General features: G+C 41.9%; 1 protein-coding gene across 2 annotated transcripts in view; it reads left to right on the top strand.

Moving 5' to 3' along the window:
- Positions 1 to 16,129, top strand: part of nkain4 (sodium/potassium transporting ATPase interacting 4) — a 41,220-nt gene that overhangs the window by 17,353 nt on the left and 7,738 nt on the right. For both annotated transcript variants that reach the window (XM_061057226.1, XM_061057225.1), the window contains exons 3-5: positions 128 to 208; positions 5,055 to 5,255; positions 14,034 to 14,094. In XM_061057226.1, the coding sequence (XP_060913209.1) occupies positions 128 to 208; positions 5,055 to 5,255; positions 14,034 to 14,094 (343 nt within the window). The remainder of the gene's footprint in view (positions 1 to 127; positions 209 to 5,054; positions 5,256 to 14,033; positions 14,095 to 16,129) is intronic.

Here is a 16,129-nt window from a genome sequence, read left to right as displayed (position 1 = left end):
TCCACTACTGACTTCCCCCTCTCAGGAGCTTATAGATTCAACCTGCTTTTTTTTTTTTTTACTGTCATACCCTGTTCTGTTCGTCTAGTTGCCATGGCACTAATCTGCCCGTGTCTTTGCCCTTCAGTATACAGTGTGGGCCGCTCTGTGGGTGGCCTGGAACGTCTTCATCATCTGCTTCTACCTGGACGTAGGCGGACTCTCCAAGGTGAGACTTTAGAAATGTTCAGTCGGCTGCATTTTTTTGACCAAATCTCTCTTTGTTCATCTGTCGCGCAGGTCGGATGGCTTTGTCTGCGCTGATGAATGTTCGTTTCCCTCTGATGTCATGCTTGCAGTCAGATGAGGAAGTGAAGTCTGATTAATATTCCCCTGTCTGAGAGATGAACCACCTACACTGCAGGTGTCTTCTTAGGCATACTGAAAGGCTTTTACTGCTTATAAACTCTTGTACCACAGCCATAGAAAAGTACTTTTCTTGATTAACCGGCTGTTCTTTTGTTAAGAATATGCATAAAACACCGTGATGTATGTAAACTATTTTGTTCGTTTTGCCCTTTAACCAAATTTTTAGTTCAGAAACTAAATAATTTCTACATTCCCTTAAGTCATCTTTATCTGTAAGTTATGATTGCATGCCCTAGAAAATACAAGACCAGCGTGTGGATGAATCTTTAAAAGGAAGCTGTAAACAATTTTGCACAAGTCAACAAGATAAACAGTGCTTATGTCCACTTATCAAAAACTGGAGTGTTTCATGTAGTTACGTCTTGGTTCAGGAATGTCTCACAGGTAACAACAGCAAGAAAAGTTAAAAAAATGGATGTTGTTTTAGAACACACTTTTTTTTTTTCTGTTAGTTTTAGTGGCCATGGCGTAAGCATGTTAGTATACACTGAGCTGTCACGAGACCGAAGAACAAACAACTCAGCCGAGTATACTTTCTGAATTCTCTCTGCTGCCAGGAAAAAGCCTCAAGTCTGAGCTTGTTTGTTTTTCTCCTGAAAAATATTCAGATTTATTTCTTACCTAGTGCCAATGTTTATTTTTATTATTATTTTTCTTTACAACAGGCAATGCTGCTCCTAGATTTTATATTGTAAAATATAAAAGTATAATCGAGCCTTCTTGAGCTTTAGCAGCAGTGAAGATATACATTAGCTTTAATTAGATGTGATGCACTGCTGCAGGCTGTTTTTAGCATATGTCAAGCCGGATTGGCCCGGCGTAACAAATACTGCCCAATAAACACCATCAGTTTGAGTATACAATAAATGAACTTTGCAACACAGTAATATAGTATGAATCCTATACCGTACAATAAATCACTCTCCAACCTTTAAGAGTCTACATAGTACACACTGCAACTGCCACAACTCAACACAGATGTTTAATTTGAACTTGAAGAATGTCTTTAAGCTCTAAATTGTTTGTTTGTTGCATCTCTGCTAAACTGTGGGGGCAGTCACCTTCATGTAGTGTCAAATGGAAGCTTACAACTCAATAGATAAATTATACGTCTATAAAAAACCGCCTTGTACACTCAAACATTGAAATGTGAATGTTTTTCAAATTTACCCAACCTCTACATTTTAACCACCCTCTCTCAATGCACTTTCTCTCCCTTATTTAACTTCACTCACTGCCCCTTTGATCTTTTAAAATGTGATTTACATAATTCAAACTCATATCTCTTCTTTTTTTTAAATCATCCTCTCTTATCCTCTCCCTTTCTCTCCTCCCCTTTTAATAGCTATCTTGCCCAATTGCCCACCTGACCATCAGGAATAATGAGTTCATGTAGGCAACATTCATCTCATACCAGTTCAGACGGCCAAAAATTAATTTCAGCATCACCTGCCCAAGCTCTGGCGACTTTGTCATTGTGTGATAGACCATGGCTCCATCAAGTGTGTCTGCCTGTCACTGCATATGTGTGTGTGTGTTTGTGTGTTTCTGCATGTTTCCTGCTAGAATAATGAGGCTTGTAGGGGCCAGCTGCTTGGGGCTGGGGCTGGGCATTAACCCGACAGATGGAGCCAGCCTGGGCTCCCAGCTCTGCATATGGTAGCCAGGAGGAGAGCTGGCTAATGGAGCACACACACACACACACACACACACACACACACACACACACACACACACACACCCTGTGTGAACATGCACGACCAAACATGGCACACTGAGGGGTCCTCAACACATTTTATCATAAAACGGGCAGGTCAGTCTGTCTGATTTGCCTTGACTGCTTTTGACAGGACTGTTCCTAAGGATGTGTTTGTATTTTTGTCTGTCTTTGTGTGTGTGTGTGTGTGTGTGGGTGAGTTGGGTGTGAAGGGTGGCAGGGCCCTAAAGTGAGGGGGCAGGTTGTAGGAGTCATATGCCACATGCTCTGTCACCTCCTATTGATCCCTTATCCCCTCCCCCATGGTGATAGACAGACCCCTGCTACTCTACAAACACCTCCTTTTTAAACAGTCCAAAGTCTTTCAATGCCATCACTTTGCCTGCTTAAATACAGACTTTGGACATGTTAAGTCTGCATGCAACTGTCTGAATATGAAAAGTCTTCATTCTCTCCTTATTTGGGTCATTTGGCTCCTCAGTATCTGAGCTCTCCAAAATATTTTAGATTTGATAATGAATAAGTTTGGTGCAGGTTTTACCAAATACTGTATAGAATATTGATTCATTCTCAAATGGAACTGTGTGCAACACTGAGAGCAACTTAAATCCAGAGTAACCGTGATGATCAGTGTTTTGACCTCTTAATGTAAGTCTGTTAAAAGTCGAACCATTCACATTGTCACTTGACATTTGTTGACAGCTGCTCCCTCCCTCTCGGCCACATTATACAAAGACACAACATTCGGTTTCACTGCTGCGCTGATGACACACAGCTGTATCTACCAAATGAACAAAGGGCTTCTCCAAACCTCTCAGACATCAGTAATTGTTTTACATGCAGTACATTAGGAAATAGAAGTTAGCAAATTCTCTCAAATTAAACGCTGATAAAACTGAGATTTAAGTCATTGGACCTGATAAGTTGCACTCTTGGTAAATCTTTCACTGTGAAGACTTTAAACAGAAACTTAGAGGAGAGAACATATTGCTCCTGTTTTAACGACCTTACACTGACTGTCCCTTTTCTTTTAGGATTGATTTTTTGGGTTTACTCATTACTTTTAAAGCACTTCACGGTCTGGACCCAGAATATATAACTGAACTGCTGTCCCCTATTCATCCAGTGTGCAGCCTGAGATCCTCAGGCACATTTAATTAGACTCAATAAAATGCTTCATGACCAATATGCTGCTCATGACAGGGGATTCATTTAATTAGAAAATACTGCTGCTTCTGTCTGTCAACACAACTACTGGAGATGTTTACAATTTTATGTATTTATATTTATTTTGCTTGACAACTTTGTTAGCATAAGGGAGTGATCTGAAGGAGGGATCTGAAGGATAGTTCAGCGTGACGGCTCATTAACTCAGTCAATTCCCTGGGTGTAAAGATACTGTTGTTATTCTTTATTATAGAAGAATATGTCTATGAAAATGATAGCAGAACACCTTTGATATTGTTACTTCTTTATAAAACGAAGAAAAAACAATGTCACACTCATTAGAGCCAGTGGAGGACATATAGGAAGGGATTACACTAACACTTATTCTGTTCTCTATATTTCAGACACAATAAATCAGGAGAAAAAATCTCTTCTCAATTACAAATGTGTATTAAGTTTTGTTCAGGAAAACGGTTTGATCAGTAAGCGGACTATTCTTGAATCTATGATATGATTCTGTTCTTCAGGTTGATTGGGAGCATAACAACTACACTCCTGACAGTAAGTTGCCAAAAGCGTCTTCTATTGACCGCTGACGTACTGCAGTCATGTCTGCGGCTACGGCTCGGATAGAGACGGGTTCCCTAGCTTGCGGCCTCAATCAATGGCATCTGTCAAGTCATTAGTCTGCACAAGCCAACATATTGACCTTCAGCTTTCCTTGACTGAGAGGACAACAGAATGACAGAGGGAGATGATACATGATCAACACTTAGAAAGAGATTAGAATCTGTAAATATTGTTCATGACTCCTGTTGCACTCATCTTCAGTGACTGCTCATGTCTGCTGCTGTTTCGTGTTGGCCATGTGTACATGTAAGTGTGAGTGGGGGATGATAGGAATCAGAGATGTTGGCTCTGTTAATAATGTATGTCTTGTCACTTGAGGGGGCAGATGCGGGGTTAGATTGCTGTATTGGGGTATTGATTGGTGTGAGTGTCTGTGCATCTGTATGTGTGGGCTCATATGGCTGTGTGCAAATTGAACATCGACTGGCTGTGAAAGAGCTACATGTAAAAAGTGCTGCTCTTACTCAAAGTTGCAAAACTGAATCTAAAAACTTGACTCAAAAACAGAAAGTCTGTTGGCTCAGACTGATGAAAGTTCTCAGAAACTTTGTAAACATAAAGCTCAAGGGGGTTGTAAGAACAAATAAATAACTGGTTTATTCAAAAAAAAATCCATTTAATTATCATTTCCAATTCCTTTATTGATTTTGCCCTGGTTTTGAGATATTTGTCTCCATCAAATCATTCGGACATCACCATATCTTTCCTTGAACAATGTCCCAGTTACAAAACTCAGTGCTGGCTGCTTTTAAAAGGATTTGTTTGTTTACCAGAATGTAGCTCAGGATAATCCACAAAATTCACAGTCACTGGTTTTCTTCAGAGAGAAACAAACACTTTGCTGTTCCAAATGAAAATCATTTTTCCAACACGTCAAACTCCCCAAACACGGCTAGCTTTACCTCAACTTCATAAGGGTTAAAGCAGAACTCCTTAAGAACAATTATCTCTAAAACTTGCAAGTTATAATGAAACTAATTCCTGATTCTTTTGCTCCTTGGCTCCATCTGCAGAATGTTTCCAGAGAAAGCCCCCTGCCTCCTTAATAACATCACCTGTGGTCCATCTCTGGTTTCCCTATAGATTATTAGTATGCAAGCATAAAGACGCTTATGTTTTCTTCCCCTTTCAGGACAGCGACCTGCTGACATTCAACATCTCAGCTCATCACTCTTGGTGGAGCGAGCATGGGCCGGGCTGTGTGAGGAGAGAGATGCCACAGGCTCCGGGGGTCCGTACCACAGAGAGCCACTCCTACATCACCGTCATGGGCTGCCTCATGGACTACCAGTACATCGAGGTGGTGCATAGCAGCGCGCAGATTCTTGTTGCAGTAAGTACAAGTTGTTTATGCCAACGGGACTCTACTGACACACATGAAACTATTCACATGTCACAGGAACTCCTTATGTTACATACTTAACTGGAGCACATCTCACCCATTCACTGCAGGGTGTTGGCTAAAGTGTGGAAAGAAGGTGACTTTTTGTTTCCCTTCTCAATAAACCTGTTATCTTTAAATCTATAAATCAACAGCCCTCTGATATTTTATCTATCGCGGCCTCCCTTCCTCTGACCCGGTCGCTGAATGAAAAATTGATCCGTTGTTTAGTCTGGCAGAGAATCCAACCTGCCAGCTGCTAACAGGTTACTCAAACACTGGAGGGACTGTTATTGTCCTCTTTATACAGCTCTGTATGAATGCTCACATCCTGCCAGCTTGCACACTTGCACACACTCATGTTCGACTCACTCACCTCTCATTGGACAGGGGCCAGGACGCTCTCTCAGCTGCCAGAACAGCAGGTACTTGGGTTCAGACATTCACAGTAACATTCAATTACACTCATTTTGTCTCTGTTGCAGAGTGTGTAGAACGTTTTTTTTAAACTTATTGTCACTTTGAAAAAAGGATTTAATGGTGAGAGCAGCTTCATCATTCACCCTTTGGTGTGCTTCAGAGTCATGTTAGTTTTCATTTTTTACACCTAATCCTGAGCAAATCTACATCTGGGGGAGCACAGTGAATGTAGATTATCTGGTAGATTAGAGAAGTAGCAAGATGGAGAAGCGCTGGATTGAACCATTCATCCCATCACCCCCGTGGAGAAGGGTAATAAAGTGACTGACCTCACTTAATAGCCCCAATTCTCTGACTGAACCTCATCAGCCTCTCCACTACAGGCAGTACAGTTGTGTATTCCTCACCTGAAATGGACTTTCACTCCTCCAAATGAGATGTAAACAATTGTCCTGCACTTTTAAACATGCTGTTGTCGAAGCAGATCCCCGTGTAGGAAAGTGGAAAGATGCCCACTCTCATTTTGCTTTGTCCTTTTTTTTTCCTCTGCCAGACTGAAAAGAGTGAGTTGAAGGAATTAATGAAAAGAAAAGACAGAAAGTGAGTCCCTTTGTCTCTGTTAAAGAGGGTTTCAAGGTCGATGTGAGAGGCCATTAAATATTTAGTTTGGGCTTCAAGGAGCATGTTTCATTAAGATGAAAAATGGGGATCCATTGGCTGGGCATCATTGTCATCTGTCTGCTCAGATTCATCATGAGCTGAAAAGGGATCAGAGCAGAAGTGAAGCTTTAGATTCGGTAACGTTAGCCTCGTGTTGCTGATATTGCCGCTACAGGCAACATGCAGTCAAAAAAGTAACTCCAAGGTTTAACAGATGAGCTTGAAGAGGAGCAAACCTTTTCAAACTGGGGTCATGTATTATTCATTGATCCATCACTAAGGGGAATATTTTGCTCAATGTCTGCCCTTATACTTTTCTTCGCTGCCTTCACTGAAACCCATCTCAGCCACCCATCCGACAATACAGATCGTGGCTTTAGTTTTCTGCTGCTGTCATAAAAAGAACTGATTCCTCTGTAAGTGGAGTCTGCAAAAAAAGAAATCCACTCTTTTCCCCCTCTTTTTATCCTCCCATCATCCTGCCTGCTCTTTTATTTCAACTGTGCGCTGTCTTAGCTGCTAAATAAAACAGTGAAGTCTGAGAAAACATCTCCAGTGAGACGGCAGGTAGTTAGAAAGAAAGGAGAGAAAGAGAAGATGAGATATTCAGTTTACATCTGTAGACATAACTCTTACACGCTTGCTGGAGCTGCCCGAGCTGTTAGAGGGTTGTCAGAGCTACCTATAAAACAGGCTAAGACAGTGCTCAAACACACACACACACACACACACACACACACACACACACACACACACACACACACACACACACACACACACACACACACACAGACATCATATCATTTAGTGGAGGTTATTGCTGCCACAGGCAATGCTTTCTTCTGCTGCCTCTCTATTCCCTGGTTAACCTGCACTTGGGGGGATTGTGTGGAAGTTGATATTAGGGGAAAAAGAACAGCCTGCGTCATTCTCTTGTCCCATCACTCATTTCCTCTTTTTTTCATCTATTTTCCCCATTTCACAATCTCTCATCTCTGCCTCTCTTCCTGTCTCCTTTTCCTGCCTGGATTTCACCTTGTTTGACCTCAATGTCGATCAAACTCTCAGCAAGTTTTGTGACAAAGATGGTTACACACACTTCTCTCTCCCTCTTTCTCTCTGCATTTCTCATTCACTGTCATTTTTGCTTTCGTCTGGTAAGACAGCTCTGTCATGTTAACTGTTTGTGTTAGAGTCAGTGCAGCTTGTTTAGCTTAAATCAGATCTAAGGATACCACGGGGGGACACAGATTTAACAGCCCTGGGTTGATTAGAGAGGTCCCCTCTGTTTTCCCACATACAGTCCTGAATTAGTTTTATAAGATTTCAGGCAGCCTGCCTCTAAAGTCTCCCAGAGGTGCTTGTTCTGAAGTGTCCTTATCAGCAGCATGTTATCCCTGTCAGGCAGGGAGTGGGGGTCTCATTAGGTGAGCCTTGGTAAAAAAAAAAAGTCTGACGCTATAATGACAGTTTTTGCCTTTTCCTCAATGCCACGTGTTATTGGACCTAAACGTTTGTAGTCTGCGCACAAGAGTGAGGAAGAACATACTGGCAAGCCCACCCACTAAACCACTGTGAATTTCCCTGGATGTTACCTGCTGTGTTCACACATCAGCTCTCCCCAGCTCTTCCAGAAGCTTTACTAGGGGGACGGCAGGAGAAAATCTGGATAAGTGTTGTGCGTGTGTGTGAATAGGGATTAATATTGGGGCTTGGGGCTGTGTTCACCTCTAGGGTCTGGTTCAGGTTTTGTGGCACATCAGGTTCACTCAGTTCAGCTGCATGAAAACAGAAAGGCCACACCTCACCCATACTACCCCCTCACTTATCCAAAAGGTCAGGGTGCTCGCTTTGATAAGTCCATGTTGTTGTTTTTTTCAGACTACCAGAGCCAGCATTGATAGTAATTGATGTTTTCTTCTGTTTGTATGTTTCTCATGGGGAGCCAACTGCAGGAACCTTTGATGTTTTCATATTTGAAGTCCATCAGTTTCTCCAGAATCTTTCAAATGGCCATGTATTTTCTAAAAGCCATTCTGCAATATGTCAGCACTGACACTGCTGTGTAACTGCTCTGTAAGTTTTACAGCATCTGCTTGAAGGGATTATAAAGATCCCTGGATTAAAAGACTTTGCGATGCAGTAGTGAGCAGTTATTAGGCCTGCTGGTTTCTGCCAAAGAACACATAAGAGGGGGGAGAGAAAAACCCAAAGTCCAGAGGAGAGAATTAGTCTCCAGCAGGCCACTGAATATTGTGTCAGGCTACTCGCCGCATATCATAAAAACATGAACACTCCACATTTAACTTCAAAGGATGTCTGCCAAGAGCTTTAATTGTTAAACTGTTTTGCAGAGAAATGGATTTTGCCGAGATTAATTTAACTCTAATATTTGGTCTTTTAAAAGTTCTGAGAGTTGGAGAGTAAAGGAAGAGAATACCAAGGCGAGCTAAGACATGGCAAACAAGTTATATTAGAAGAATAGTAAACCTTCTAGCATACTTGCTTGTGGAGTGTGCCCTGGTTGTTTTATTTACCTTCCTGTTTCACCCTCTGCCCCTTTATTTGTTAATCCAGAGAGCACTGTTTCCCCTTTCACAAAGTCAGACCTTGTGTATAATCTTCTGTATGTAATAAACAAGCATGTTTTTGTATTCACATCGTTCATATTTCTGCATGATTTGCCTCTAGTGTCTTTATGTCCAGTTTTTTTTCGGACATCAGCATTTTGTAATTTGGTTTTGGAAAGTGCAAATCAGCACCATAGATACTTGAACAACCCCATGTGGTCTTATTAAAGCTGTATAGATCTGTGTGTGCAAGTGTTGGTGTGTGTGCATGCTCCTGTTTGGAGGAGGGGGGCTGGTGGAGAAAAACAGGTGGATGTGGTCTCTGCAGACCCTATCTCATCATGTTTTGTCATTAAAACATGCAGCTGCCCGCACACACAAACACACACATCTCATTTTGTGCAGAGAAGCCTTTGCCATGTTGACAGGCAGAGTGTCCTGTGTAATTAACCTACACGACACCTGCACCAACCCCCTCTTCCTGCTCTCCCATGTGACGTACTTAACCCACCGATTCCTTTCATTTTAGTACACTTAGTGAATTTTCTCCCGACACTGAGCCACGATCGATAGTGTGTTAATGAGCTCGTAGATCGACTAAGATGTCCATCACTGCACACAACTGAAGTGGACAGGAAAAGTCTGTAAATTTGTATAAATGATTTTTTAAAAACAGGCAGACATAAACTATAATTAACGGTTATTGAATTACAGATGAATCTGTTAGTTACTTATTAACGATTAGTATCAAATTAAATGTCAGAAATCAATACATTTCCCACACCCAAGGAGGCATCTTGCATGCAAAAATATTCCTTTTACTACAATATAAATCAAAGTAAACCAGCAGGTATAACAAGTGTTTTACATGAAGACTGTGTCAGTCTGAGATTGGGTCAGTTAGTCTGATACATATAGAAATATCTCATCAAAATATTTTGTTTGCTATTGTTGTTTTTGTTTTTTTAACAGACGTTCATGTTCCTCAGAAGATGAATCCTAGTGACCACACTCATCCTGTAAAATATCTCAAGATCCGTCCATTGTTGTACATTTTCATGCAGACAGTCACATTTCCCAGATTTCGTTCCTAAAAAACGACTTTCGTGATCACCTTGAGTTTGATTCACAAGTCACTAGAAGGACCTTGTTTGTGGTTGAAGTGATTTTGTTTTTGGAGATCAATTTGGAGATCCTCTTTAAGATTAAATGTAGTCCAATGTATCATCATGAGGTAAACATTTCCAAAATGTGATGAATAAGCTTTTGAATGCAGATAAAGGTGAACCTTGTATCTGCTCTGCCTCACCATATGAGCAGAACGTAGCCTGTTAACACGCACACTTCAGAATCTTAAGGACTCAAAGAGCTTTTAGGTCTCAGTCTTTTTACCAGAGGAACAGCTACAACAAATCTTTGCTGGAAACTGTTGATAACATCTTCTGACCATTGACTGATAAGTAGATTAACTTGATATTTTAGACAAAAAATAAATATTTTTCACCATGAGGATGAAGTTGTTCATAAATATTTATTGGATATAAACCTGACTTTTTGTAATTGTATTTGAGAAGAATGGCACTTTGTAATCATCGAATACAGTCAAGTATAATTGACCACTGCTTGTGGCGCTGCTGCGTTGTCAGAGGTGTTTGTGTGTCTTTCTGGACTGGCACATTCACTACCACCCTGACCTTCATTAGCCTATGCTAATACGAGCAACCTTCTCTTCTAGCTCTGCAGCTGGCCATTTTCTCACTCGCTCACTCACATACATGAACACACTGAGCCTTGAACTACTTTACGCCCTCATTATCTGAGAGGGAAAAAAAAGCCCAGATAATGCTGAACTATCACAAATAGCCCCATTTAGTTTCCTGTACATCAGACTAAATAGTAAATGAAGGCCCACTAGAGGCACACTTTGCTTTTGATGTTTTTGCACATCCAGCTCTGAACTTTTTATGCCCGACTTTTTGCCTTCCTGCTTCCTTATCAGTTGTCCAGATAACTGTTTGACAACCTGCAGAAAAAGACAATCAGCAGACAGCTAGGAGGGCAGCACATACAGTTAAACCTGCACCAAAGAAGGGTGAATAGTGAGATGTAGAGAAAAAGTAAAAAAAAAGTGAGAAAAAGTGTTGATTGCAGCAAATGACTGGCAGCTAAATGAGTTAGCTAAAGTGTTGCACGTCGTCACAGACAGTCTGAGATCGAGCCTCTAAGGACAGGCGGGGGCTTTATGAGCTTAATTAATTTGACATTAGGCTCTAAAATGATCCCTACACTCCTGAAGTGACAGGAGGAAGTCAGAGAAGAAAGCAGAGTTACTCGGTGTGTGTGTGTGTGTGTGTGTGTGGATTAATGAACGTGATTTAAGAGCATTTAATATGCATGGATGTGTAAGCAGAGTTGTCACTTTTTATTGAGAACACTGACCTATATTGGCTAAGGACAGAAATGCCTCCAGCAAGAAGCCGGCAAGTGATCACTTCTCCGCTCTTATCAACTCGCTGTACATCACATTAAATGTACTGGAGCCATAGAAAAAGAAAACCGGAAAGTAATCGGTTGAAGATCAGCCTGTGGTGGGACTTAAATGCAAACATGAACAGAAATAAATATTCATAAGAATAATGATTTCACATTACAATGCTTTGATAGGAGAAACACAAAGGTTCTGATTTACATTGCTGTTATGTTTTATTCCTTTTCTGCTGCTGTGATAGAATGTATAATAATAATAATAATGATAATAAAAAAAGCTTTATTTTGTTCCTGTCTTTGGAAACTCAATGGTATCACTCAATAGCCTCTGCTGTGACATATTAACTGTACTGTTCTACTCAGTCCCAGACCCCAGCATTCAGAGCCCATTATGAAAATGAAACGTTCACTCATGCATCAATATTAACTCCTGTGCAGATGCTTTGTGCACACGTTTACAGGGGGAAACCCACATGGACACAATTCAGTTGCAATCGCGTTGTGCCCCCTGCTGTTAGCACCGTCTTGTGTTTGACTCTGGCTTTTTGCATATGCTAATTCATCCCTATTTTGACGCTGCAGTAATGGACAGGGTGAGTGCAGCAATTAGATACTGGAGAGAGAGAGAGAGAGAGAGAGAAATGGAGTGAGAGAGAAAATGAGAAAGCGTTATGGATCTTATCTAGGCCACACAGCCGCAGACCCATTCCTTTTTCTACCAGACACCTGAGTTTCATAAATAAAACATTTAATCTACATCTGGATGAACTTCAATACAGACTGAATGTATTTTACATATAGAAAAATACAATAAACCCCAGATGATAGAGATGAGAGTGTGACAAACTGCACGTCGTCTTTAATGCTCTAATGATTTAAGTTAAAGGTGGAGTGTATGTTGTGTGAAAAGCCACCGCCACACAGAGACAGTCACCCCCCTGGGTTTTGTGTTTGTGTACCCAGTGTGCGAATAGGGCAATGGGCCCGACGCTGCTTTAATTGGCATGGCAAAGTGCCAACTGATGGATGGATGGCTGGCTGGCTGGGTGGAGATACTGTCTCTCAGTGTCTGTCTCTGAGTCGATGACAGCCATCTGCCAGTTCCACAGGCTATTCTCAGCACTGAGTGTCGGTGTACACTGACTTATGTACTCGCAGTGTGAGATTGTGGTGTTTTTGTGCATATGAGGTACATTCTAACCCTGTCAACATTGAAAACACTTGCCACGCAGATATTATCATTAAACACAGAAGAGGTGTGAACACAATACTGACACCTTTGCAGTTGACAAGGCTGACTTTTAAGCAAACACTTCTGTATTTACACAATCATTTTTTTTCTCTAGCATCTTTGTTTCCAGACGCCTGATATTTAAGTTTCAATATTCATTCTCCATCTGGCTTTGATTTTGGTCTCCACCAACGCCTGAGGGGATTTACGGTCCCACTTTGTTCGGGTGGTTGTTCATAACTTGGTGTGTCTGCTGTTTGGTGTAAGGCAGGTAATATAGTGTTTTTTAGAAGATTCCTCCTGTGGCTGAAAATGATGCTGAAGAATGGTGAGATTAAACAAAATAAGTAAAGGTGCAGGCTGGAAAGCTAGAAATCCATCCATTGCTGTTGTATAGTAACTTGCCTGCTGCCTGTCTTGTATTGCATCTTTTCAATCTCCCCCATTTGTTGCTTAAAGGAGCTCTAATATACTCACTTTCACCATTAATTATATCAGTCTGCTAAACATATTGAGTAACTTTGCAAGATGTGTTGCTCAAAAACCTCCTGATTTATCTGATACTGGCTTCAGTAAAATCCCTCATTACAGCCTCTTCCTAAAACGGTTCATTTCAGCTGTCTCTTTAAGCCCCCCCCCCCCATGTTCCCACTTCCTCTCATTGGCCTTCTCACAGGGTTATTTAAGTGTCCTGCACCTTTGCTCCATGCTTTGCTCAAATATGCCGGCAGAACATGACGTCAAAGTTCTCGTAACAATCTCGTTCAGAGCAGCACATTTAATGGTGGTTCAATCAGTTCTTTTGTGCACTACTGCCTACCCCCACACACACACACACACACACACACACTCTTTTAGACGTATTCTTTATATGACTGCATGCACCTAACTGTGACAACTGTACCGTGACTGAGCTGCTTTAAGACAGCTTTTTTGTTCAATTGGTTAATTGGTTGCACTATTGAATGTTGTAAAATGACTTCCCCGATACATGTTGAGATCTTTTTATTGCTTGTTTTGGCCAGATCTTAATGATATTCAATTCTCTTTTTGTCAAATAGAGAAATATTTACATTTGAAAAGCCGATAAATGGCTGAAATTATATCCTGATTATTTAAATTGTTAGTGGCAAAATTTCTCTCAAATAATCAGCTAATGGCTCCAGCTCTCAGAGTGGTGTTCTTTTCACAGTGTTTCTTCATTCACACATCCACCAGCTCTCAATTGGAGTGTTTGTGGCTCTTTTCCAGATGTTCTGTGTGATCTGTTTCTCCATCAAAGCAAATACACAGCTGTTTATCACACCGCACACTGTCGGCTATGTAGAGTCTAACCTTTCCTGTTTGCTTGTGTGTTCACAGCTCCTGGGCTTCGTGTACGCCTGTTATGTTGTCAGCGCTATCACCGAGGAGGAGGACAGCTGTGAGTCATTTAACCTCACCCTTACACTCTCACACACACACACACACACACACACACACACACACACACACACACACACACACACACACACAATGATTCCTGAAAAACAGTCTAGCAACCATTCAGGCCCATTCACACGGAGGGAAAAACTCCTGAATTGAAGAGAACAAGGCTGCGTCTTTCTTCATCTCCCTCTCCTCCTACCTCACCCCTCACTATCGCTGCTCCAACTCTCCCCTGTCTCCCTCCTCTCTCTCCTCCCCCACGCCAGCTGGGCCCCCTCTCACTCTCTGACTCCCTCCAGAACCAAAGGAGCCATGTGTTCCCTCTCCAGATCTCCTTCAGTCTATTCTTTCTTTTCTCTGTCAGGCATACTCTCCCGCCTTGTCTCCCTTCCTTGTCTCGTCTGTGTGGTCGTCCTCGCTGTTGTTGTAAACCTGTTACTCACCTCCTTCAATGCACTCTGGTTTTCACTTCTCTCACTTTCTTCTCTCCATGTGCCCCTTGTTTGTTGCTCCAGCTGTCTGCTGCCTTGCTGGGGTGTGTGCGTGTGTGTGTGTTTTTATGCAGCAGGATTTGACCTCCCCCGACTCTTTCACAAACACTCACCTTCCCTCATTTTGCATACATGTTCTTCTCCTGTGGTGGCTCCTAGCGTTTGATCTTAGTACTCCAGCTTCTGTATATTGGTCTGGGTTGAACCTTTAATATGGTGTCAAATGAGGGCATGAGTTAGCCTTGAAAGCAAGCCCATTATAAGGCAGACCGAAGGCTGTTACACACTTTCACGCTAATTCTCAGGACAGCCGGTCCCTTAAATCCTCCTATGTTCCTCGATCACACATGATCCTCACAGCTGGGGATTTCCAGGGAAAAGTCAGAATGTCAATTTTGTCTGTTTGCATTCACACATGCAGCTCACCCCAAAACAAAAACATTCGGGTAAGCAGACAAGTGTCTGAAGTAGCTTTGTTAGTTTGATCGCACTGGTTGCTTAATGGTGACATAATATAAATCATTTTTACAATTTCTCATTCACACATTTTTGTGTGTTTCTCGGAGTGCCGAGAAGACGATCAAACTTGACTACCTAGAGGAAGTAAAAGTCGTAACAAGGTTTCCGTAGGTGAACCTGCGGAAGGATCATTACCGGTAGATCCCTGCACCCGAGGCCGCGTGGCGTCCTCACTCTCCCACTCTTTTCCCACTCTTTTCTCACATTTTTGGGACATTATCAGGAGTTTTGTACGTGTGTGAAAAGACTAAGAGAGTGAGTCAAATGAGTGGAAGACGTGCCGGGGGACCTTGAAGTGGGTCATGGGAGAAGAAGGAGACACACTTGATAAATGAGTCAGCTGCTGTGACCTCATAGGCGGCAGGTCAGAGGCCATGCTGGAGGTTAGCCAATCAGAGGAAAGGAAACATTTGATCTAAGGAGTCAGTGGGAGTCATAAATATCTGATTGGCAGTGCAGTGACTCTCCAGCATGTGAAGTGATTTCCACATGCGGGAGAATTCAGACTGTTCACAGTTAGGCCTCGTAAACTCAAGCGTAATGAGCACGATCTCTCAGTGAGGATTAGCTAAGATTAAAATGAGTTTCTCAGGCATTCATACAGGCAGCATGTGCTTGTTGAAATGATAATTACGTAACCTTAGTGCAATCATTTAGTCCCTTACATACAAAACCAGAGCTCTAATTGGATTTAAAAACAAGAGCAATGAACAAAGCCCTCCATGCACTTATTCCACGTTAAACAAGCCCCTCGTGTAATTTTGGTGATTTGGTTTCTGTGCGTGTTCCTGCTCTAGAAGTCACAGCAGCTCTTTGCTGGTCACATACCAGAGATTCACTGACTGTGAGAGGCTAGAAACACCACCAAATACACCCCCCCCCCCCTTGTCCCTTGGTGCTGGGCAGTACCAGTTAATCACCATTCAGCATTAGTGGAGTCCAATAAACAAAGTATTCTTCCTCAATGATTTTTCCTTTGTTTTGAGTTAGTTTAAGCTCATAGTGAAAGGTAATCTGCAC

This window comes from Labrus mixtus, chromosome 15, assembly GCF_963584025.1.
Source record: "Labrus mixtus chromosome 15, fLabMix1.1, whole genome shotgun sequence".
NCBI lineage: Eukaryota > Metazoa > Chordata > Actinopteri > Labriformes > Labridae > Labrus > Labrus mixtus.
The sequence above is the reverse complement of the archived record's forward strand: the minus strand, read 5'-3'. Positions and strand labels throughout refer to the sequence as shown.